Raw genomic sequence first — 25,715 nt, 5'->3', positions numbered from 1 at the left:
CTGTGGTGATTGTTACCTGGGATGTCTGTGGTGATTGTTACCTGGGATGTCTGTGGTGATTGTTACCTGGGATGTCTGTGGTGATTGTTACCTGGGATGTCTGTGGTGATTGTTACCTGGGATGTCTGTGGTGATTGTCTTGCCGCCTGATGTCTCGTCGTCATCTTCAGAGGAGCTGGTGCTGGAGTCACAGGTGAGGTCGCTGTCGCTCGTACTACTGTCCTGCAGCAGGTTGTATTTCTTCCTTGCCGCCGCCTCACGCTTCTGCCTAAGTAGCCGAATACGCTCCTTGTGCTTTTGGCTCCGGTGACCTTTGACTTTAGCCAGCCGGCCGTTGGTCTGCTTCTCGACGCCTGCTCCTCCCACCACAGCGGGCTGGCAGCGGTTTTTCTTGGCTGCCATTGTGTTGGTTGACATCTCGCTTTCAGAACGTGAACGACGGGACTTTCGCCCACTTGATGCAGATGTTTGACCCCCTGCTGCAAGTCTGGTGTCGGCCCCGGGCTCTGTGGAGCCCCCCTCCACTGTCACACGTGAGGCGGATCCCTCCTCACCAGAGGAGAGTGTGTCCGAGTCGGCCAGGTGGCCGCTGGAGGAGGGCGAGAGCATGCAGGGGTTGGAGGAGTCACTCTCGTAGGCACGGCCCGAGGTGGGCTTGTCGCTGCCGGTGGAGGCGTGCGGAGACTCAGGGGAGTTCCTTCTCAGCTCCATCATGAGGCAGGGCATGGAGAGAAGGCTAGGCTCACCCTCAGTCTGCAGGGGGCTGTCCCCCTCCTTTTCTCCTGGAGGAGAGCTGGTGGTCTCTGTTTTAAGGGGCTCCTCCTGCTCCCCCCTGACAGCAGCAGCTGACCCCCCCTGCACGGGATGCTCTGGAAAGATCTCAGCATTGACAAACTCCTCTGTCTTCTCAGTGTCTGCCATCTTCCTGCTAGTTGAGCGTAGGGCCCCGTGGTCTGACTGTTTTAAACAGGTGGGCCAGGACAGGAACTCACCTGGAACAACAATATACAATATCACAGAGATTTAACTTTGGTTCAAAAAGACCTACTCTTGCACCCACTGTAATATTGATATATGTTTAAGACTAAACACATTAGAAATTAATCATCCTCTTGCAGGATGTTTAAAATGACGCAGCACAACAGACCGATTTATGAAAGGTGTAACTCAGTGTTTCCCAACTCTGGACCTCAAGTACCTCCAACAACACACATTGTCTTGTAGCCCTAAACAAACATACCTGATTCAACTTATTGAGGGCCTGATGATTAGTTGACAAGTTGAATCAGGTATGTTTGACAGGGTCAACAATAAAAATGTGTACCTTTTGGAGGTAGATGAGGACAGGAGATGGGAACCACTGAAAACATTTCAATGAAGTACCAGTAGCCTACAACAGTAGCAAAAGGAAATTTAGCACTAATTAATCTGGCTGCATTTACAGCTGTAGTGGGATGTGTTTACATTTGAGTCATTTGGCATACATTCTTGTGCAGAGTGACTTACTGGACCAAAGCTCTTAACCGCCAGGTTATCTGCCGCTCAAAAACCAATAATGAATCAAAAGGGTAACATGAGTTTTTGGTAGCATTCTCACATAAGGAAGGTTATCACCTAGATGCTGGCAACATCTATTCTACTGGTTTAGCTTTGAACCCCCACATGTGGTCAGCTTACAAATATCAGCTGGTACCAAACACATGTTACCATTGTGTGGAATGTTGGTCACATACCTGTAGGGAGAAGACACCTACAAATAGTGAGCCTCTTCTTTCAAACTGTATAATGAACTCTTCATTGCTCATATTCACAGCATTCCACCAAAATACACCTAAACTTAAGATAGAAGTGGCCCAGCTGGTAGACTGTCGTTTAATATATTACCCAAAGTTGTGCTATGGTGCTTTCAAGAAAACTGGGAACTTGGGGGGAAACAGTCTTATCATGACGTCAGAGATATTCAGGTCGGAGCTCTAGAAAGATGCCAGAGTTTACGACTTGGAATTCCGAGTTGGATGACCGTTCAAAAAATTCCCAGTTCATTTCAATGCACTGACGTAGGATATTTCAGAGTACCCAAGTTGTTATGAACGCAGCATTATAACAGTAGTTATGTGGCTATATATAATGGTGTCATAACACCACTGTGTGGGCAACAACGAAACTCAAGTCCGGGGTTCTTTGCGCCACACCTTCCAGTAGCCCAGGAAAAGAGCAAGCTCAGACAGAGCCTCATCTATCAAGTATGAATAACATCACTGACCGATTTAATACAAAAAAACGAAACGTTGACCTACGTAGCTACCTGGATTGCTAGCTCGACAACATAACTAACAAACAATTAAACGCCACTATCAACTGGCTGGCTAGCAAGCAAAACATATGAAGCTAACGTCAACTACGCTAAACATAAACCAGTATCGCGGAAGCTGGCTTCCTTCATCCTTTACTAGTGTTAGCTATCTAGCTTGATGGTAGCTTACCCGTCTGGCTAGGTAGCTAGCTAACAGGGAAATTATTTAGGCAATCTATGGTGAGGGCTTCGTTGGCTATCGAGCTGACTAACGACGTTAGCTAGTTTCCTAAGCAAGTTTCCCATAAAACGTTGCTAGAGGGATTTCTAAACATAGTCCACCACCCATGCATGCATTTGTGATACCGCTAGCACGAACTCGATAGGCAGCTAGTTAGCTACCTAAAATGGAAGCGACATATGCTAACGACGATTCCATTTTAACCCAGCCCAGCAGCTAGCCAGCCAGTTCGCACTGACGGCGTAGCTAATTTGCTAGCTAAACTAGCAACTTACTTGTGTATTACGTTATACGCTTGTTTCTTCAGTGTCCGACTTCTGTGACATCCTCATTAATTTGAACGTATCACGCAAGCGAGACATACAACTAATAAAGTAAATGTGGCTTGTAAAGTGAACCTTGGTCCACTAACGGATACCAGCTAGCTACTTATTTCAAAATGTCCCCATCAGCCGTTGTTCACATACAAATGTGTGCGTCACTTCCATGCGTGAGTGACATAAAAATATAATTAGCGCCTCCGTGAGTCTTGGGAGAGGTATGCCGCGTTTAGGACAACTGGGAACTCGGAAAATAAACGTACTTCACTGGTAAAAATCGTTTAACGGTCACTCCGAATTCAAACTCAGGCATCTTTCTAAAGCGCCAACTTGAAAATCACGTGTGACATTATTAGAACTAGTTTTTATAACATTTTCCGACAAGATAGAACTGCCAAAGGGGATGCAGTTGCAATCTACTGCAGAGATAGCGTGTAGTCATACTATCCAGGTCTGTGACCCAAAATTATAGTTCTACTTTTAAAAATCCACCTTTCCAGAAACAAGTCTCTTACAGTTGCAGCTTGTTTATAGACCCCCTTCAGCCCCCAGCTGTGCCCTGGACACAATATGTGAATTGATTGCCCCCATCTATCTTCAGAGTTCGTACTGTTAGGTGACCTAAACTGGGACATGCTTAACACCCCGGCCATCCTACAATCTAAGCTACATGCCCTCAATCTAACACAAATTATCAAGGAATTTACCAGGTACAACCCTAAATCTGTAACCTCTAAATACACCTCTGCTGTCTTCAACCAGGATCTCAGCGATCACTGCCTCATTGCCTGTGTGCTTAATGGGTTCGCGGTCAAACGACCACCCCTCATCACTGTTAAACGCTCCCTAAAACACTTCAGCGAGCAGGCCTTTCTAATCGACCTGGTCCAGGTATCCTGGAGGATATTGACCTCATCTCGTCAGTAGAGGATGCCTGGTTGCGCTTTAAAAGTGCTTTCCTCACCATCTTAAATAAGCATGCCCCATTCAAAAAATGGAGAGCTAAGAACAGATATAGCCCTTGGTTCACCCCAAACTTGACTGCCCTTGACCAGCACAAAAACATCTTGTGGCGTTCTGCAATAGCATCGAATAGCCCCCGCGATATGCAACTTTTCAGGGAAGTTAGGAACCAATACACTCAAGTCAGTTAGGAAAGCTAAGGCTAGCTTTTTCAAACAGAAATTTGCATCCTGTGGCACTAATTTCAAAAAGAGAATAAGTGCCCCTCCTCCCAGCTGCCCACTGCACTGAGGATAGGAAACATTGTCACCACCGATAAATCTACAATAGTCGATAATTTCAAGAAGCATTTTTCTACGGCTGGCCATGCTTTCCACCTGACTACCCCTACCCCGGCCAACATCTCAGCACCCCTTGCAGCGACCCCTTGCAGCGACTTTCTCTGTATATATATCAATGATGTTGCTCTTGCTGCTGGTGATTCTCTGATCCACCTCTAGGCAGACGACACCATTCTGTATACATATGGCCCTTCTTTGGACACTGTGCTAACAAACCGCCAAAATGAGCTTCAATGCCCTACAACACTCCTTCCATGGACTCCAACTTATTTTAAATGCTAGTAAAACTAAGTGCATGCTCTTCAACCGATTGCTGCCCGCATCTGCCCGCCGACTAGCATCACTACTCTGGACTCTGGAATATATGGACTACAAATACCTAGGTGTCTGGTTAGACTGTAAACCCTCCTTCCAGACTCACATTAAGCATCTCCAATCCAAAATTAAATCTAGAATCAGCTTCCTATTTCGCAACAAAGCCTCCTTCACTCATGCTTCCAAACATACCCTCGTAAAACTGACTATCCTACCGATCCTTGACTTTGGTGATGTCATTTACAAAATAGCCCCCAACACTCCACTCAGCAAACTGGATGTAGTCTCACAGTGCCATCCGTTTTGTCACCAAAGCCCCATATACTACCCACCACTGTGACCTGTATGCTCTTGTTGGCTGGCCCTCACTACATATTCGTTGCCAAACCCACAGGCCCCAGGTCATATATATATAAGTCTTTGCTGGGTAAGCCCCACCTTATCTCAGTTCATCGGTCACCATAGCAACACCCACCCGTAGCACACGCTCCAGCAGGTATATTTCACTGGTCATCCCCAAAGTCAACACTTCCTTTGGCCACTTTCCTTCCAGTTCTCTGCTGCCAATGACTGGAACGAATTGCACAAATCACTGAAGCTGGAGTCTTATATCTCCCTCTCTAACTTTAAGCATCAGCTGTCAGAGCAGCTTACTGTACCTGTACACAGCCAATCTGTAAATAGCACACCCAACTACCTCATCCCCATATCGTTATTTATCCTCTTGCTCTTTTGCACCCCAGTATCTCTACTTGCACATCATTATCTGCACATTTATCACTCCAGTGTTAATGCTAAATTGTAATTATTTTGCCTCTATGGCCTATTTATTGCCTTACCGACCTACTCTTCTACATTATCACACACTGTACATAGATTTTTCTACTGTGTTATTGACTGTACATTTGTTTGTGTAACTCTGTAATGTTGTTTTTGTCGCACTGCTTTGCTTTATCTTGGCCAAGTCGCAATTGTAAATGAGAACTTGTTCTCAACTGGCCTACCTGATTAAATAAAAGGTGAAATAAATAAACGAAGGTTAAGTATGTAACCATGGTTATGTGAGCTATATGGATCGCTCCAATATATTGGTATCACTTCGCGGGGAGGGATACATCCGAGGTGAGGATTTACAGATTTACTCCAGTGTAGACCTGTGTCACGGCTGGAGTCTGCCTCTATATATAGAATCCATGTCCGCTACAAATGTTCTCTACATCATTTTTGAGGCGCCTCTAGCACCGTAGAGGATTGGAGTGATCCACATAGCGCACATAACCGTGGTTACAGTACGTAACCTATTGGTATACCCATACCAGATTTAGTTGGTGCTAGAGGGACCTGGCCAGCCAGCGGCAAAATCCCAGTGCGGGACAGAGACGCAGGGGCCGTCAATGTGGAAAGGGGGGTCCCGGCACAATTCCCGGAAGAGGAGGTGACCAACCGCAGAGGGAGGTGCCACATTTACCAGATAGTACCTAGCAAAGGAGCAAGAGGATGCCCAGCTGGCCGCAGTACAGATATCAGCGAGGGGCACTCCTCTCAGTAGAGCCCGGGATGCAGCCACACCTCATGTTGAATGTGCCACCGGAGAGCCCAGCAGTGACCTGCCAGCCAGGCAGTGTGCTGTCGTAATTGTGTCCATGGTCCAGTGAGAGAGCCTCTGCTTTGATATCCTAGCCACCAGGACTCTCTCACCATAGCAGACAAAGAGCTGGTCTGTTGTTCTCACTGACCGTGTCCGCTCCACATAGGCAGCCAGTGCCCGCACAGGGCACAGCATGCCGGAGGAAGGCCCAGACTCCCCCAACACTGCTGGGGGGGGGTCGTAAGCAGACAGGATAAAAGGAATGTTCACATGCCTGTCTGACAGAACCTTCGGGAGGAATGAAGGGTTGGGGTGGCGAGATGGGGTTGGGGCGGCACCCAGAACATACCCGAAAGAGTATGGAGCTCACCCATCCTCTTCATGGAAGTAATTGCTACCAAGAAAGCCACCTTCATAGAGAGGTGTTTCAGGGAGGCAGACTCCCAACGGTTTGAAAAGCGGCTTTGCCAAAGCTGCCAAGACCACATCCAGATCACCATTGAGCGAGTCCTAGGTGGACGCAGGGGACAAACCCCCTTCATAAACCTGGAAACCAAGGGATGTCACCCCACTGGCCTGTTCATCCACCACACATGGCAGGCAGATATAGTGGCCAAAAACCCTCTCAGAGTAGTTGCTGCCAAGCCCTCACCCAAGCGAGACTGCAGGTATTGGAGGACATACTGCACCCCGCATGACTCGGGCACAACCTCAATAACAGTGCAACAAGAGCAGAACAACCACCAGTGCAACTGGTATGCCACAGTTGTAACCAGTGCTCTTGCGCTCTGCATGGTGTACATTACGCCCTCCTGTAGTCCTAACATGGACCATTGGTGCAGTTCAGCAGCCAAGCCCATAGGCTGAGGCGGTACAGTCTCAGATGCCACAGAGTTTCCCTGGCCTGACACAGCAGGTCAGGTCTCAGGGGCAGTTGCCAAGGTGTCCCAAACAACAGAGACAAGAGAAGGCTGAACCAGGGTCGCCTGGGCTAGTATGGGGCCACCAGCAGCAGACGATGTTCCGCCATCCTCGTCCTGTCCAGCACAGTCTGGATCAGTAGAAAAGGGGGAATGCGTAAAGCTCCATCCCTGGCCAATCATGAGCCAGAACATCCAAGCCCAGAGGCCCTAGTGTCTCCGACATGGAGTACCACAGTGGGCAGTGTGCATTGTCCAAGCAAACAGGTCCAGCTGCGCCCTCCCGAACTTGTCCCACAGGTGCTGCACCACCTGGGTATGTAAGCTCCAGTTCCAAGGTGGCGGGCCGTCCCTCGAGAGCATATCCGCTGCCACATTCAGGATGCCAGGTATGTGAATGTGGCAGGATGACGGTGGTGCTTCGGGTGCAACCGGAGGGAGTTGAACCACCGTTGAAGAGGCTGGAGATGGAGCAGGCCCAGGGGAATCAGCAACGAGGCCGCCGTCAGCAAACCCAACAGGCGTTGGCAGGTCAGGGCAGATACAACCCACCCCTGCCGAAAGTGGTCGAGGCAAGATAAGATCACCTAAACCCTTCTGGTGAGCTCACATGAGGACTAAGTCCAGTTCCATGCCAATAAAGGCCACCCTCTGGGTGGGTGTCAGATGACTTTCTTGTCATTACAGTAATGCCCAGTCCGCCAATGTGGGTCAGGAACATGTCTCTGTCTGACAGGACCTGGGTCCTGGTCGGGGCACAAATCAGCCAATTGTCCAGGTAATTGAGGATCAACAATCCTCGAGGTGTGAGAGGTGCCAGGACAGCGTCCATGCACTTTGTGAAAGTGTGGGGTGCCAAGGAGAGGCCAAAGGGAAGCGAATCGAAGGTACTGGCAATGAGCTGGGTGAACAGGAACATGGAAGTACGCATCCCTCAGGTCCAGCGTCACAAACCACTGGTTCCTGGACATGGCTTGCAATACGTGGGCTGGGGACAGCACGTGGAACCTCAGTACCTTCTAGTACCCATTGAGGTTGCTGAGGTCCAGAATTGGTCAAAACCCTCTGTCTCTTTTTGGGACCACAAAATAAGTAGAGTAGAACCCATCTAGCCTTTCTGATGTCTCGATCCTGCAGAGGGCACCCTTGTCCAGGAGTGAGGAGATCTCCACCCGCAGGGTTTTCTTCAGGGGGGGGAAGGGCACCGTGGTGACCGTAAAACCCCTGAAGGATGGGGGCCGGCACCGGAATTGGAGTCGGTACCACTCGAGCATTGTGGACAACACCCAGGGGGACTCCACACCCTCCTCCCACTTTGCCCTTTGAGAAGCGGCTGAGGCCAGTGAAGAGTGTGTCAGGGATCCTGCCGGGGCCCTCCTCTCCTCTGGTGCCCCAAGCGCGTCCCTAAGGCGGTGACGGTTGACAGGTTGTTGCTCCACCGCACACACTGTGCACCTCCCCGCTGTCGTCCCTCAGCACAAGGCGATGGGGCAGGAGAGGGACCCCACTGTTATTCGGGTGCAGGTGGGTGGCAACGGTCCGTCTGCCTCGGACCCGGGGCCTGAGGAGAGGGCATGAACGGTCTCAGGGTCTAACTGTCCCTACGAACCTTATCGGTCTGCTGCAGAAAGTCATCAACCCCTGGGCCAAACATCAGCCCTGGGATGATGGGGAGAGTGGCAAATGTGCTCTGGACAGCAGCTGGCAGACGGGATTGGGCCAGACAGAGATGGTGCTGGGAGGTAACCACCTGTGCCATGGCCCGTCCGTTGGCGCGGGTCACATCCCTCTGGAGCAGTGAAAGCAGGCGAGACACCTCCATCGCTTCCTGGAGGAGCTCCTCTGTGCCCTCCTGCAGCCGGGGCAACAGAGTCTGCAGGTAGGCCTGCAGCAGCATGGTCGCGTTGGTAAGGCGGCCAAGAGAGCAGAGGGAACTATATGTGGCTTGGGAGGGGTACTGGGCCCAGTAGAGGGACTAGCAGCTTGCTGGCGCACCACTCCTGTGTGAGTGGAGCTCGTCCCCAGCCTGAGCCCGAGCCTGGCCGACCCACTCGCACATGGCCTCCAATCGAGTCAGGCGCAGGTGTTCTGAGAACACCACACAAACAGGCATCCAGTAGGGCGCTCCACCGCCCTCTATGGTGGCTCAAACCCAGGCAGTGCATACACAAGGTATGCGGATCCCCAGGGGGGGAAGCCTCCCTCACACCTGTCACAAAGGGAAGCCATAAGCTCAGCCAAGCCAACAATGCCACGGAGCAGGTGCCGAAGCCCTGGGGGAGCTTATGTTGTGACCCGATTGGAGGAATAGGATCCTGGTGAGGGAAGAATTACCCAACACCTCTGCAAAAATATGGGGAAGACCCGTGTGGGAAAAGCAGGCAGACAAAAAAACAGCAACCAGCTAATGGATATGATTTATTTGTTTTACACCAACTGCAATATTACATAACCGGTTTAATATCCAAGCAGTAAAAACAGCACCATATGATGGACTAACTCCGTTAAGGAACTCCAAAGTTATTGTCTCAACGTAGTGGAAAGCCCACCACGATACTCTTACACTCTGCAGGGGAAAGAACAAGAAAAAAACCCCACAGGGCAGCATGTTAAAGCAATTCACAACACACATATAGAACAAGCCAGTCGGCAAGTTGTGTAAGGTAAATTACAGTTTGTGGCAGCAAGAGCCATAGTAATGGATGCACACGGAGTTGTAGTGTAAAGCTAACGAAACACAAGTATGACAAACCACGGCGGAAGATACAGATCAACCACTCGCAGCAGGTGGAGCACTCAAGAGGGGCTGGCCATGTGGCCAACTGCTCCAGGCTGCAAACAGCCAGTGACTTACTGTTGGAGGAAATTATAGTTGAAATGATTAATTATGTATACATTTATTTAAGAACCATTTATTCTAATACAATTATGTTATGGTATGAAATGTATGGGTTCTTGGTTAAGCTGTTACTGAAAATGTAAGTAAAACGAATTAATTGTCTGTACCTTGCGGGAAGTTTAAGGGAGAGGGATGATATATATTTTCTGACAGATAAGAATGGTCCTTGATATTTAATTAGTGGAGGAGAAGATATCTTTTAGACAGATTGGAATGTCTGGTTTATGAGGGGAGTAGCAGACATCTCCAGACCTGAAAACACTGTGCCATTGTGTGGATCGGAGAGAGTGTGAGAAACTGATGATGTCATTTCATGTCCTCTCTTTAAAATGTAAGGTTCTTTGTATTTTGCTTCAGTACTCTCTTGCAATAAACGCTGTTACCTGGCTTTTAAGACTGGTCTCGATCTACTTCATGCATAATTAATGAATTTACAACTCATTAATGAATAGAGAGTGCAAATTTGATTTTGGCTATAAAACATATAGGAATTTAGAAATTCCTCCAACACTTACCAAGCGAACTTCAGAAAGTCTGTACCTGATCAAATCAAATTTATTTATATAGCCCTTCGTACATCAGCTGATATCTCAAAGTGCTGTACAGAAACCCAGCAGAAACCCTAAACAGCAAGCAATGCAGGTGTAGAAGCACGGTGGCTAGGAAAAACTCCCTAGAAAGGCAAAAACCCAGGAAGAAACCTAGAGAGGAACCAGGCTATGAGGGGTGGCCAGTCCTCTTCTGGCTGTGCTGGGTGGAGATTATAACAGAACATGGCCAGGATGTTCAAATGTTCATAAATGACCATCGTGGTCAAATAATAATAATCACAGTAGTTGTCGAGGGTGCAGAAAGTCAGCACCTCAGGTGCTGAACAGTTGAAACTGTAGCAGCAGCACAGCCAGGTGGACTGGGGACAGCAAGGAGTCCTCATGCCAGGTAGTCCTGGGGCATGGTCCTAGGGCTCAGGTCCTCCGAGAGAGAGAAAGAAAGAAAGAGAGAAAGAGAAAACTAGAAAGAGCATACTTAAATTCACACAGGACACCGGATAAGACAGGAGAAGTACTCCCGATATAACAAACTGACCCCCCGACACAAACTACTGCAGCATAAATACTGGAGGCTGAGACAGGAGGGGTCAGGAGACACTGTGGCCCCATCCAATGATACCCCTGGACAAGGCCACAGGAAGGATATAACCCCACCCACTTTGCCAAAGCACAGCCCCCACACCACTAGAGGGATATCTTCAACCACCAACTTGCCATCCTGAAACAAGGCCGAGTATAGCCCACAAAGATCTCCGCCACGGCACAACCCAAGGGGGGGAGGTGAACCCAGACAGGAACCCAGACAGGAAGATCACATCAGTGACTCAAGTGACGCACCCCTCCTAGGGACGGCATGAAAGAGCACCAGTAAGTGACTCAGACCCTGTAATAGGGTTAGAGGCAGAGAATCCCAGTGGAAAGAGGGGAAACGGCCAGGCAGAGACAGCAAGGGCGGTTCGTTGCTTCAGAGCCTTTCCGCTCACCTTCACACTCCTGGGCCAGACTACACTCAATCATATGACCCACTGAAGAGATGAGTCTTCAGTAAAGACTTAAAGGTTGAGACCGAGTCTGCGTTTCTCACATGGGTAGGCAGACCATTCCATAAAAATGGAGCTCTATAGGAGAAAGCCCTGCCTCCAGCTGTTTGCTTAGAAATTCTAGGGACAATTAGGAGGCCTTCGTCTTGTGACCGTAGCGTATGTGTAGGTATGTACGGCAGGACCAAATCAGAGAGATAGGTAGGAGCAAGCCCATGTAATGCTTTGTTGGTTAGCAGTAAAACCTTGAAATCAGCCCTTGCCTTAACAGGAAGCCAGTGTAGGAAGGCTAGCACTGGAGTAATATGATCCATTTTTTTGGTTCTAGCAGCCGTATTTAGCACTAACTGAAGTTTATTTAGTGCTTTATTCGGGTAGCCAGAAAGTAGAGCATTGCAGTAGTCGAACCTAGAAGTAACAAACGCATGGATAAATTTTTCTGCATCATTTTTGGACAGAAAGTTTCTGATTTTTGCAATGTTACGTAGATGGAAAAAAGCTGTCCTTGAAACAGTCTTGATATGTTCGTCAAAAGAGAGATCAGGGCCTGGAGTAACGCAGAGGTCCTTCGCAGTTTTATTTGAGACGACTGTGCAACCATTAAGATTAATTGTCAGATTTAACAGAAGATCTCTGTTTCTTGGGACCAAGAACAAGCATCTCTGTTTTGTCCGAGTTTAAAAGTAGAAAGTTTGCAGCCATCCACTTCCTTATGCCTGGAACACATGCTTCTAGCGAGGGCAATTTTGGGGCTTCACCATGTTTCATTGAAATGTACAGCTGTGTGTCATCCGCATAGCAGTGAAAGTTAACATGTTTTCAAATGACATCCCCAAGAGGTAAAATATATAGTGAAAACAATAGTGGTCCTAAAACAGAACCTTAAGGAACACCAACATTTACAGTTGATTTCTCAGAGGGCAAACCATTCACAGAGACAAACTGATATCTTTCCGACAGATAAGATCTAAAACAGGCCAGAACATGTCTGTGTAGACCAATTTGGGTTTCCAATCTCTCCAAAAGAATGTTGTGACGGATGGTATCAAAAGCAGCACTAAGGTCTAGGAGCACGAGGACAGATGCAGAGCCTCGGTCTGATGCCATTAAAAGGTCACTTACCACCTTCACAAGTGCAGTCTCAGTGCTATGATGGGATCTAAAACCAGACTGAAGCATTTTGTATACATTGTTTGTCTTCAGGAAGGCAGAGAGTTGCTGCGCAACAGCCTTTTCTAACATTTTTGAGAGGAATGGGAGATTCAATATAGGCCGATAGTTTTTTATATTTTCTGGATCAAGGTTTGGCTTTTTCAAGAGAGGCTATATTACTGCCACTTCTGGTGAATTTGGTACACATCCGGTGGATAGAGAGCCGTTTATTATGTTCAACATAGGAGGGTCAAGCACAGGAAGCAGCTCTTTCAGTGGTTTAGTTGGAATAGGGTCCAGTATGCAGCTTGAAGGTTTAGAGGCCATGATTATTTTCATCAATATGTCAAGAGATATAGTACTAAAACACTTGAGTATCTCTCTTGATCCTAGGTCCTGGCAGAGTTGTGCAGACTCAGGACAACTGAGCTTTGAAGGAATACGCAGATTTAAGGAGTCCGTAATTTGCTTTCTAATAATCATGATCTTTTCCTCAAAGAAGTTCATGAATTTATTACTGCTGAGCTGAAAGCCCTCCTCACTTGGGGAATGCTGCTTTTTAGTTAGCTTTGCGACAGTATCAAAAATAAATTTCAGATTGTTCTTATTTTCCTCAATTAAGTTGGAAAAAATAGGATGATCGAGCAGCAGTAAGGGCTCTTCGATACTGCACAGTACTGTCTTTCTAAGCTAGTCGGAAGACTTCCAGTTTGGTGTGGCGCCATTTCCGTTCCAATTTTCTGGAAGCTTGCTTCAGAGCTCGGGTATTTTCTGTATACCAGGGAGCTAGTTTCTTATGAGAAATGTTTTTAGTTTTTAGGGGTGCAACTGCATCCCTAGGGTATTGCGCAAGGTTAAATTGAGTTCCTCAGTTAGGTGGTTAACTGATTTTTGTCCTCTGACATCCTTGGGTAGGCAGAGGGAGTCTGGAAGGGCATCAAGGAATCTTTGTGTTGTCTGTGAATTTATAGCACGGCTTTTGATGCTCCTTGGTTGGGGTCTGAGCAGATTATTTGTTGCAATTGCAAACATAATAAAATGGTGATTATGATCAGTGATTAGATCATTGACTATAACTGCCTTTGAAGTAAGGGATCTAACATTACGTAGCCCTATTTTGAGATGTGAGGTATCACGATCTCTTTCAATAATGGCAGGAATGGAGGTCTTTATCCTAAGGAGATTGCTAAGGCGAACACCGCCATGTTTAGTTTTGCCCAACCTAGGTCGAGGCACAGACACGGTCTCAATGGGGATAGCTGAGCTGACTACACTGACTGTGCTAGTGGCAGACTCCACTAAGCTGGCAGGCTGGCTAACAGCCTGCTGCCTGGCCTGCACCTTATTTCATTGTGGAACTAGAGGAGTTAGAGCCCTGTCTATGTTGGTAGATAAGATGAGAGCACCCCTCCAGCTAGGATGGAGTACGTCACTCCTCACCCACAAACAGGACCAAGCCTGGCCTGCTGAGGAGTGACGTACTCCATCCTAGCTGGAGGGGTGCTCTCATCTTATCTACCAACATAGACAGGGCTCTAACTCCTCTAGTTCCACAATGAAATAAGGTGCAGGCCAGGCAGCAGGCTGTTAGCCAGCCTGCCAGCTTAGTGGAGTCTGCCACTAATTATTGACAAATTCTATCTTTGGGGAGGGGCAGAAAACAGTTGAACCAGCGATTGAGTTGTGAGACTGTTGTAGAGCTCATAACTCCCCCTAACTGGGAGGGGGCCAGTGACAATTACTTGATGCCGACACATCTTTCTAGCTGATTTACACGCTGAAGCTATGTTGCTCTTGGTGACTTCTGACTGTTTCGTCCTAACATCGTTGGTGCCGACGTGGATAACAATATCTCTATACTCACCAGTTTTAGCTTTAGCCAGCACCATCTTCAGATTAGCCTTAACGTCGGTAGCCCTGCCCCCAGATAAACAGTGTATGAACGCTGGATGATTAGTTTTAAGTCTAATACTGCGGGTAATGGAGTTGCCAATGATTAGGGTTTTCAATTTGTCAGAGCTAATGGTGGGAAGCTTTGGCGTCTCCGACTCGCTGCTTAATGGGGAAAACTAGTTGAAAGTTTGTCGGCTGAATGAGCATTCCTACAGCATTTCCCTCCAGAAACCATGAGAAAGTTGTCCAGCTGCGGGGACCGTGCGAGGGGATTTCTACTAACGTTACCATCTGTACTTACTGGTGGCACAGACGCTGTTTCATCCTTTCCTACACTGAAATGACCGTCGCCTAATGATTGCGTCTGAAGCTGGGCTTGCAGCAGGCGATCGTTCTCCTGTATATTATGAGTACAGCGACTGCAATTAGAAGGCATCATGTTAATGTTACTACTTAGCTTCGGCTGTTGGAGGTCCTGACGAACCACGTCCAGATAAAGCGTCCGGAGTGAAAAAGTTGAATGAAAAAAAGTTGAGTGAGGGAAAAACTAAAAATATAAACGGTAATTAAAAAGTAAAAACCGTAAAGTTGTCAGGTAGCAAAGTAAGGTTGGCAACAAAACGCACAGCAACACGTAAACAAGTCTGCAAGTTGTGACCGGAAATATTGGAGTGATCCAATATAGTGAAACGTAACATAATCAGTACTACTTGTAGGTGCACACAATCGTGACTTTACATTAAAACGGCGATATGTGAATTCTACCATAGTAGCCGTTATACCTTGGTTAGTAGAAAGGGTCTAAAGTAATTGTTAAACTAAGCTGTTCTTGCAAATACACGTTTTCTTCCGAATGGAGGGGCAAAAAAGTATCTTATGTCTGTGTTCAGTTTCATATGGTTCTCCAAAAACCAGAGAATATGCCTTTTGCATTGCGGGTCGATCTCACAGAAAGCTGCTGAGGTGAGGACAGCACATAATGGCTAGAAGTGAGCAAATGGCATTGCATTAAACACCATGTGTGTGTATTTGATACCATTCCACCAACTCTGCTCCAGCCATTACGACGAACCCCATCATCCCCAATTAAGGTGCCAACAACCTCCTGTGGTAGGTCTTTGTTTTGGTCGGACTGTGTGATGTGCTACCAGGCCAGCGCGTCACACAGTGCGACCAAAACAAAGATTTACACACATCCAAGAGGCATTTCTCACTATGAATATTTTGTTTTTTTTGGAGAACAATCTGCAACTGAAGGTATAACGGCTACAATGGAAGAATTCACTATTTCCGTTTTAGCGTATAGCTAACACCATCTATGAAGCACACTGTATTTTGGTTTAAACATATCACTAATTTAAGAAAACTACACTGAGTGTACAAAACATTAAGAATACCTGCTCTTTCCATAACAAACTGACCAGGTAAATGCAGGTGAAAGCTATGATCCCTTAAGGTAACTCTGTTAAATCCACGTCATTCGGTGTAGATGAAAGGGTAAATAAAAAAATGTAATGCTTGCGAAATGTGTATGCCATTCAGAGGGTGAATGGGCATTGTAAATAAGAATGTGTTCCTAAATGACTTGCAGTTAAAGGTTAAATAAACAGCTGGGTATGGTAGTAGGTGCCAGGCGCACCTGTTTAGGTGTCACGAACTGCAACACTGCTGAGTTTTTCACACTTATTAGTTTCCTGTGTGTATCAGGAATGGTCCATCGCCCAAAGGTCATCCAGCCAACTTGAAACAACTGTGGGAAGCAATGGAGTCAACATGGGTCAGCATCCCTGTGGAACACTTTTGACACTTTGTAGAGTCCATGCCCTGACTAACTGAAGGCAAAAATGGGTGCTCCTAATGTTTAGCAAACTCAATGTAAAAAGGCACTGTGCACCTAATGTTTTGTACAGTGGAAAAGGCACAGTATGGTCAATCCGTCATCTGCATTTGCCGTGCAGCATTTACGGTGATACGGCCTTTGCAGACGTCATGGCATTCATACAACTTGCACTTCACAGAGCAGTGGTGTAGAGCTGTTGTCAAAGAATTGAGTTTGCATTTATACAGGACCTCCTGCCCCCACCTACTGTCAAACAAGCATGTAAATGCAGAGATATATGGAGCTCTCCGCATTGTTACAACATTTGGGATGCGCAGTGATACAGAGCACAATGTGGACCCTGCATGCCTCCGGAAGTTCTGTGCATCACACCCTCCAAAACGGAGCCTCCAACCACATTTTTGATCTCGTAAGACAAATAAGTTCCCTGTTTAGTTAACACATTTAAAAAATATATATAGCCCAAGCAGCCCATGACAAGTTGGATGAAAAACATTACGATTTTCATTGACATTTATTATCATTACATATACTTTCTACAATTACAATCCCCCAAATTCATGTCATTTTAAAGGCCGCCCTTTAGGCAAGGAGGAATTCATGAAGTCCACCTTCATCTCCAGTTCAGCATCAACTGCAGCCTTAAAGGAGAAAACAGTTCAATTCAAATATAATTGACAATGTACAGTAACATCACAATATTCCTGTTGTATTGTAGAATGGCAAAACTCACCAATTCTCGCTTTGCCTCTTCAATTTTCACTTGAGCAAGAGATGGACTCTAGGGAACAACGATATCATTAAGCAGAGCATATCACCAAAATAAAAGGAAAATTAAATGTCAGTTAAAAAATAAAACATTTCTTAACTGGGCTCAAATCTCTGTAGGGTTCGAGTTTCTTTGACAAAGGTAGAATTTCTTGTTTCAACGTGTAGACTTGCTGCAAAGGGAAGATCAGAAACTCATTGCAATACATTTCATAGCAAAGCAGAACAGCCAACACTTCCATCATAACATGTGGATACCTCACATAGCTCCATCAGAGCTTGGTGGGAGATTCGATTCTCCATGTGTCTGGATGTTAGCTGGTCCTGAGGATGAGAGAATGAAAATGCATTGCTTATGACAAAAGATTAACATAAATGCATTTCTACCAGTCAAAAAGCCCTAACCACCTGACAATGTTTCCAAGGTTGACTTTTGACTTCCCAGCTCAATAAATCAAAAGCTACCCCAATCCAACATCTCAAAACCAGAAGCAAACCAGAAAGGATATCTTGACCTGTGAAGATAAAGAGAGTAAACATTAACAGCACATAAGATGACAGAAGTCAAAGGCACTGACCTCTGCCTTCTTGTTTCGGTATGAGAGGTCTTTGGATTTTGCTTTGACAAAGTCCATATTCAGCAGTCTTTCTTCTGCTTTGGCACTCTCCACCTCTTGAGCTTTCATTGTTTTCTTGATGTCCCTGTAATCAGATGATTACGTAGATTAATGAACTCTAGAGCTTTACAGATGTGAGCATTTAAAATAATTTAACATTTCATGACTGTGTGATCCTCTTACTCTTGGAAGGTTTTCCGTAGAACAAGAACGGACCCAAGTTTATTTCTGAGGGCATTAAGCTCCCTATCAAGTCTCCTGTCCGTCTTTTCAGATTCCAGAAGCTCATTGGTCAAGTTATTCACCGCTGGCACAAAGCTAAACAAACAGCATGGATGTAAGATTATGTTCTTGCAAGTTCATCATGAGAATCCATCTTGTATGGCTTTCTGTGAGTGCCGTTGTGTGTACTTCTTTCAATAGGCAGCATTGTACATCAGTGCATTACCTGCTCAGAGAGGTGTCTCGGACACCAAGTACCTTAGCGTTTGCCACCAATGCTGACAGGTAGTCTGATGCAGGTTTTGACAAGCTTCCAGAGGATAAGCCCACTCCTTGTAAAACAACATTCTGGAGATGAACACCTAGAAAGATTGATTTAAAATCAAAGGAACAACATTACAGTGCGAAAAAGAAAGACCCTGTGCACAGCGGTGTGTCTAGACAACATTACTGTATTGACATCAAATCAAATTTTATTTGTCACATACACATGGTTAGCAGATGTTAATGCGAGTGTAGCGAAATGCTTGTGCTTCTAGTTCCGACAATGCAGTAATAACCAACAAGTAATCTAACTAACAATTCCAAAACTACTGTCTTATACACAGTGTCAGCCAGAGTGGGGCTTGAAGTTGAAACAGTGACACATAATATTCCCCAAGTGTCTCAATCATTCAGGTTACCACTTAAGATTCATTTAACAGTACATGCAATGTTCACTTTACCATCAGCCTGATACTCAGAAGTTTTCTGTTTCTGATCCTCAATGAGCAGGGAAGTCTCATTGCATCGAACTTCACTTGCTTCTGCAAGCTGGTACAGTATGTCGACAGTCCGTGTGTTAACTTCATATTCTGGAATAGTTTGATCTCCAAAGACTGTGCTGAGCCACTTGCTTACCTGAAAAGTGTAAACAAACACCAAGTTTACAGCTAACTCACTAGCATAGATTTACAGCCCTGAGAGATGGTTTAAAAAAACAGAAATTTATCAAAATAAGAGCACAATCAACATCTCTGCTATTAACACTACCTTCTTGTTCTTTTCACACATATCAACGGGCAGCCCAGACAAACAATACAGTAAAAGACTGACTGCCGGCTGAGAGTAGCTTTCTGAAAGTAATGGGAATCCTGACTGAACCGAAACGTTTCCCGCGCACCGTTCATTCAACAGCTTCCGGTTTGAGATGTATTTGATTGGATGTTTGAAATAGACCAGCCAATGAGAAAAAAAAACTCTTGATTTAAAACGGAAGTAGGGTTTGGTCTGCCCATGAGTGTTCAAATATATTTACATAAACAAGATTGTATCCGAGTTTATAATGACAATATTCATATCCAATAATCTAATATAATAATAAATGCAGTTGATAGCATTAATTAAACAATTATTTCATATGATTTTGCAAATATTTCCGGTTCACAGTATCATTTTTTACCCTGTCCTCCCATCTTCTTTACGTGATTTAACCAGTAGGTGTAGTTTGACAAATCCGCGTAGAAACATTAATAGCTATGCTGTCAGTTCGCGTTGCCGCGGCCCTTGTCCGCACCCTTCCCCGACGGGCTGGATTTGTAAGATTTTTTTGTGTCGTCTGAGTTGTGTTTTTATACTTTTTGAAACAGTTATTCCCGCGTTCATGTTCTATTCGGAAACTGGGAAACTCTGAAATGTCAGACGAAATAACCGGATGTAGTTATACACATGCGGCGTTCAACGAATCAGCAAGGGTTAGTGCTATCCCGGGTCCTACCTTAACCCTAATCGTAAACCTTACCCTTTTTTTAAATGGTAACTTCAATGGGGTATGGACGTCCCAAGGACCCTGAATTGCATGGACAAATGAACAAGTCAGACATTTCCGAGTTTCCTAGTTCCGATTAGCAAGTGAACACGTCATATATGTGTTCAAATATTGGGAAATTACGAGTCCGTGCATGCAGACGGCCATCTTGGACTGTTTACACAAGCTATCTCCACCTAACGTTAGATAAATATAATTGTAAAAGTACCGGTAGTGGTATTTGTAGTTTTGACACATTGATATAGCTGTGTGATCAATCAACCAGTCAAGTGACTGTATGGATGTATGAATGTCTCATAGGGCTGCGCACATTTGTCCCAGCGTCGTCCGCGTTTGGCCGTAACGTTAATTGTAAATAATCATTTGTTTTTAACTGACTTGCCAAATTAAATAAAGGTTACACACGTCATTCCTTATGACGAGGGAGGGGAGGTGGGGTTAGTAAACGAGCTCTAACTGTGACAAATATTTTTGAACAGTCATCCAACTCGGAATTCCAAGTCGGAATCTTTCTAGAGCCCTGGCCTTAAGATCACTGATGTCATGTTTTCACCCTTTTCCGGAGTCCCCACTTTTCTTTAAAGCACCAATTGTATTTTTTTTAAAACATTTTTTTTTACCTCCGATGACCAGATCAAAATGACAGTAGTTCACCCAAAGGCGTTACACTATAGTTAATGTTGTAATGTTATGTATCTTGTCAGCCAAGTGGCACAACTTAATTGTTTGTTATACATGCTCAGTGCATTTTGTTGATCGTTTGCAAATTAATGATGCCTATCAACATCGCAACTCATCCACTGACAGTTGACAGTGAGAAGAAGCAAGAGAAATAGGAGGCACAGTTTAATGGCAGGGTAATTTTAAACATGTATGGTAAACTAGTAACACTGTCTCATTACTCTATTCAAAATATGAATATATGATGCAGATTTGAGGGTCACTATTTTGCATTTAAAGGATTTCAATTGTAACATGATCTCAACCACTGTCCTTGCAGGTTTCCAAAAATGTTTATGCTGCTGCATGTGTAGGAGCCAGGCACCTGCACACCACAAAGCCATGGATGGCCAAGACGGGTCAGCGTTCTTGACTGATACATGTTGCCAAACTTTGTAGTAGCAAAGTCCCTTGAGAAAGTGGATTGTACTAAGACATTTCTTATAGCTTGGGGGTAGGAACAACCGTTATTGAGCAGCCCATGTTGCCATTCAAAATGTATTCTCGGTAAAAGTAGCATCTTTATCTTCATGGCATCTTCTCAGTTTCCCCGAAGTCTGATTACTTGGTTAACTCTCAAATGTCATGCATGTGTACTGCAGGAACAGCAGAGGTCTCATCCATTCTGGAGGAGAAGATCCTGGGGGCTGACACTAGCGCTGACCTGGAGGAGACTGGTCGCGTGCTGTCCATCGGTGATGGTATTGCCAGAGTGTATGGTCTCAGGAACGTGCAGGCTGAGGAGATGGTGGAGTTCTCCTCTGGGCTTAAGGTGAGGCCGTCAGTGGGGTGTGATGACTTGTAAGCTGATGATGACATAACAAGTCTTTGCGGGGGGTGCTATATACTGCAGTTGTACCATTGAGCAAGTGCCATGCTCAACGGTGATGTCTGTCAACATGCCTAGTAGATTATTGAATGAAAAGTAAATCCCTGAGGTGGACAGCTGAGAGTTTGCCATTCTGTTTATTTATTTCTACTATTCTCGCATAACGCTATCCAGCAACGTGTTGTTGTCTGCTGGTCTATTCTACCGAAACTCTGAACTCTTGAGTAACAGTGTTTTCTAATCTCATCCAGGGCATGTCTCTGAACTTGGAGCCTGACAATGTCGGTGTTGTGGTGTTCGGTAATGACAAGCTCATCAAGGAGGGCGATATCGTCAAGAGAACCGGAGCCATCGTGGACGTGCCCGTCGGTGAACAGCTGCTGGGTCGTGTGGTGGACGCTCTGGGAAATGCCATCGACGGCAAGGTCAGGATTTGCCCTGAGGTTTACTCGTAGGTTATGATAAGCAATAGGATTTACAGTGTTAAACTGAGCCTCAGTGTTATGAGGTTGCCATGACCAGCAGGGTGAACCAAAGGCATTGCAGATGAGTGCAATGCATGATGATGCACTCGCATAGGATCAGCACATGTGCACGCGTATGCTTCTCACTCCTGCTATGCTGTGTGATGACTGCAGAGAAGATTAGCCTCTCGCTTCTCTTGCTCTTTGTTGATGTCAGCACTATACTGCAGTTTGTTGTGAATTACTGCATCTACTTTTGAGAATATTCTGGGCCTAGATCAGTGTTTTTCAACCTATTGTCTGCTGACATCTGGTGGCCCGCGGGGGTACTGCAGTTCAAATGTTTTATTTATTTTTATAAATAAGTTGGGACTATAATGTTAAAATGTTTATATTACTTATCACAATGCATATGTTTAGCAAAAATCCATATGTAATAATAGGCCTTTAATCTGTTAGTTGCTGATTAAATGTATTCCAAATCTGACCGCTAAGATATTTTAAGTAAAAAAAGATATCTGCAACTCCGCGAATGGTGGTCCTCAAACTTTTTACAGTGATTTGGTGGTACCCGGAAAGGAAACGGTACCGCTGGCCTAGATAACTGATAGTGATGGGTGTAAAGTAATATTTTCTTGACTACTGCTTCTTTGTAGGGTCCCCTTGGGTCCAGCATCCGTAGGCGTGTGGGTCTTAAGGCCCCTGGCATTATCCCCCGTATTTCTGTGAGAGAGCCCATGCAGACTGGCATCAAGGCCGTGGACAGCCTGGTGCCCATTGGCCGAGGTCAGCGTGAGCTGATCATCGGTGACCGGCAGACTGGGTAAGTCTATAGCCCTACAGGTGTGAATAGTTTAGTGACTGGCTAGGCTCGGTATTCAATTCCTAGACCATGTGAACTTGAGTTGTAGTATTTGCTAATGGAAAAAATTGGAGGGGGAAAATTAAGGAATGTCTGTCTTATCCACTTATATCTTATTCCTAAAACCAGCAGTTCATCTTGTTATTGAGAACAATGGTCAAGTAAAGACCTGTTAATCAGCTCCTTGTGTTTTTCATGGTAGACATGTCTTATGTCGACTTATGGTCATACATGTGTAGTGGATGCGGAAATCACCTGTAGCAAATTGGCTGGAGTACATCGGTGACCTCACACCTTCCCTAAGATCTAAAGGCAAGTGTCGCTCAGAGTGACAGACTTGTCACTTGGTGTGTTGGCTAAGACGGTTGGCTTTGAGTTGTGTGTGTTGTGCAGAAGGTTGCTTGTTCGTTCCCCACTTGGAGCAGAACAGAATGCACTGTTACACATGCATGTTTTGTCATTCACTTGAGTTTTTATAAATTATACAATCTTCATTCCAGTGTCTTTCCTTCGTAGCAAAACCGCCATTGCCATCGACACAATTATCAACCAGAAGCGCTTCAACGATGGCACTGATGAGAAGAAGAAGCTGTACTGCATCTACGTCGCCATTGGTCAGAAGAGATCCACCGTGGCCCAGCTAGTGAAGAGGCTGACTGACGCCGACGCCATGAGGTACACCATTGTGGTGTCCGCCACAGCCTCCGATGCCGCTCCCCTGCAGTACCTGGCCCCTTACTCTGGCTGCTCCATGGGAGAGTTCTTCAGAGACAATGGCAAGCACGCGCTCATCATCTACGACGATTTGTCCAAGCAGGTCAGTTCAAGCGATGGGGCTCGGAGGTCGAAATGTGATTAAGGTTGATCTTAAATAACTCTATTCCTCAGTTAATACACTACTTCCAGCAGCCCTATGTGGCTCTGACAATGCAGTAAAACACGATGGGGTATAGGGTGGCAAATAAAATTTGATTTGGCACTTATTCTATGCTCAACCTTCATGTGACGCAAACCTTGCTTCCCACCTGTCACAGGCTGTGGCTTACCGTCAGATGTCCCTGCTGCTACGTCGTCCCCCCGGTCGTGAGGCCTACCCTGGGGATGTGTTCTACCTCCATTCTCGTTTGCTAGAGAGAGCAGCCAAGATGAACGAAAACTTCGGAGGCGGCTCCCTCACCGCCCTGCCCGTCATTGAGACCCAGGCCGGTGATGTTTCCGCCTACATTCCAACCAATGTCATCTCCATCACAGATGGACAGGTGTGTTAAAAGATGGATTTCATAATTAATCAGGAGCTGAAAATATAACTCTAACGATCTGATTTAAATGGAGCTACCTCAAACCTATCCTCGCATTTATTCCTGATTTGCCATTTTTGGTAATGGAACTTTGTCATTTTAGGATTGATTGACTGTTTCGGTGTTTACTCTATTGAAACACTGAACCCATGACTCATGCTTCTTTCCTCTCTCAGATATTCTTGGAGACTGAGTTGTTCTACAAAGGTATTCGACCAGCTATCAACGTAGGTCTGTCTGTGTCACGTGTCGGCTCTGCCGCCCAGACCAAAGCCATGAAGCAGGTGGGGCCACTCATTTCTTTCCCCAGTATTTGTCATTTGGCTTTAGGCACCTGCCTTAGAAACTCACACGAAGGGGAAAGCGTCCCACTTTTGACTTCCGAGTGCCGCAGCAGTCTAAGGCACTGCATCTCAGTGCAAGAGGCTTCAATACAGTCATTGGTTCGAATCCAGGCTGTATCATATCCGGCTGTGATTGGGAGTCCCATAGTGCGGTGCACAATTGGCCCAGTGTCGTCCAGGTTTGGCCGGGGTAGGCCATCATTGTAAATAAGAACTTGTTCTTTACTGAATTGCCGAGTTAAATAAAAAAATGACTGATCCTGTTTCCTCCCTGGTAAGGTGGCTGGTACCATGAAGCTGGAGCTGGCCCAGTACCGTGAGGTGGCTGCCTTCGCACAGTTTGGTTCCGACTTGGACGCTGCCACCCAGCAGCTTCTGAACCGTGGTGTTCGCCTTACTGAGCTCCTCAAGCAGGGGCAGTACTGTGAGTATCTCCTAGGATGTGATGTTCTAGTCACATTTGTATGATTTTACTCAACTGAAATGTTGATTCATGTGTGCACGGTCCCTGTTAAATAAATTGCTTGTGTAGATGAAACTGAGCTCTGTATTTCCAGCTGGTCGTCCTTGGTAAAGTTTGCCCTGTTTACTGCTGTGCGTCATTTAGTCCCTTGCCTATATGACTGACTGCATTCTTTTTGACCTGCAGGCCCCATGGCCATTGAGGAGCAGGTTACAGTCATCTATGCTGGTGTGAGGGGACACTTGGACAAAATGGACCCAACCAAGATCACAAAGTTTGAGAAGGCTTTTCTTCAACATGTTCTCAGCCAGCACCAGGACCTCCTAGCACAAATTAGGTAAATCAAATCCACTACCACCACGTTTTTGCCAGCTTTAGCTTTATGTTCAGTATTGTTATTGGACTCCTTTTGTACGTTATCGTACCATGGCGTGAACATATTTTAACACCTTTTGTTTCTGCTTGCAGAGCTGATGGCAAAATCTCAGAAACCGCAGATGCCCAGCTTAAGCAGATCGTCTTGACCTTCCTGGCAAGCTTTGAGTAGTCTTATTTTTGGTCAACTATTTTGTCAATGTTTGCATAGTGCGGATGTCAAACTTTAAAAACAAATCTGAAAATAAAGTGGCATTTGATATTACTGTACAGATGTCTCCTAACAGAGAATAAAGTCTTTCTACTCCAGGACCCATGGATCTTTTTTTGACTGGTTCTCGTCCTCTCTCTTCCAAAAGTACATTTTGGCCATTTAGCAGACTTACCGTGTCCAAAGTGACTTACAATCAGTGCATTCAACCTGGAAAGGTGATGAAGAGTAGCCTGGCTGATGTGGCCCACGTGACTACACAGAGCTGGTGTTAGCCAGACGAGATGAGGGTCATGTACCAAGATAATCCAGTAAACACTTCTTCAAATGAGTTGAGCACAAATTAAGTGTTAACTTTCACTTTTTACTGCAAAATGCT

At 45.7% G+C, this 25,715-nt stretch overlaps 3 protein-coding genes across 9 annotated transcripts in view; 1 reads left to right on the top strand and 2 right to left on the bottom strand.

Annotated features, from left to right (window-relative positions):
- Positions 1-14,595, bottom strand: part of lg20h18orf25 (linkage group 20 C18orf25 homolog) — a 28,863-nt gene extending 14,268 nt beyond the window's left edge. The window contains exons 1-2 of one of the 5 annotated variants that reach the window (XM_042302520.1): positions 14,488-14,595; positions 117-992 (exon numbers count right to left, since the gene is read on the bottom strand). In XM_042302520.1, coding sequence (XP_042158454.1) covers positions 117-992; positions 14,488-14,512 — 901 coding nt within the window. In that variant the 5' untranslated portion in view covers positions 14,513-14,595. Of the gene's footprint in view, positions 1-116; positions 993-1,733; positions 2,760-2,809; positions 3,084-14,487 lie in introns of those variants that run through there. The other 4 variants (XM_042302521.1, XM_042302519.1, XM_024381816.2 and 1 more) reach the window with 4 other exon arrangements.
- A 2,230-nt stretch (positions 14,596-16,825) lies between these two features.
- Positions 16,826-19,146, bottom strand: haus1 (HAUS augmin-like complex, subunit 1). The gene is made up of 9 exons (XM_024381831.2): positions 18,996-19,146; positions 18,689-18,863; positions 18,190-18,325; positions 17,925-18,059; positions 17,703-17,826; positions 17,383-17,448; positions 17,226-17,297; positions 17,090-17,137; positions 16,826-16,997 (listed from the first exon to the last, which is right to left on the bottom strand). Exons 1-9 carry the CDS (start codon positions 19,014-19,016, stop codon positions 16,920-16,922), a joined length of 855 nt encoding a protein of 284 aa, XP_024237599.1. The 5' UTR covers positions 19,017-19,146; the 3' UTR covers positions 16,826-16,919.
- A 250-nt stretch (positions 19,147-19,396) lies between these two features.
- Positions 19,397-25,437, top strand: atp5fa1 (ATP synthase subunit alpha, mitochondrial). 3 transcript variants are annotated; one of them, XM_024381825.2, is made up of 11 exons: positions 19,397-19,540; positions 20,771-20,849; positions 21,093-21,262; positions 21,571-21,744; positions 22,440-22,606; positions 23,162-23,462; positions 23,680-23,904; positions 24,120-24,227; positions 24,567-24,711; positions 24,937-25,087; positions 25,219-25,437. In XM_024381825.2, exons 1-11 carry the CDS (start codon positions 19,481-19,483, stop codon positions 25,295-25,297), a joined length of 1,659 nt encoding a protein of 552 aa, XP_024237593.1. In that variant the 5' UTR covers positions 19,397-19,480; the 3' UTR covers positions 25,298-25,437. The 3 variants fall into 3 exon arrangements, with proteins under 3 accessions (XP_024237593.1, XP_024237595.1, XP_024237597.1); XM_024381827.2 differs by lacking the exon at positions 19,397-19,540 and adding an exon at positions 20,147-20,627; XM_024381829.2 differs by lacking the exons at positions 19,397-19,540; positions 20,771-20,849 and adding an exon at positions 20,925-20,944.
- The last annotated feature ends 278 nt before the right edge of the window (positions 25,438-25,715 follow it).

The sequence above is a fragment of the Oncorhynchus tshawytscha genome, linkage group LG20 (assembly GCF_018296145.1).
Source record: "Oncorhynchus tshawytscha isolate Ot180627B linkage group LG20, Otsh_v2.0, whole genome shotgun sequence".
NCBI lineage: Eukaryota > Metazoa > Chordata > Actinopteri > Salmoniformes > Salmonidae > Oncorhynchus > Oncorhynchus tshawytscha.
The sequence above is the reverse complement of the archived record's forward strand: the minus strand, read 5'-3'. Positions and strand labels throughout refer to the sequence as shown.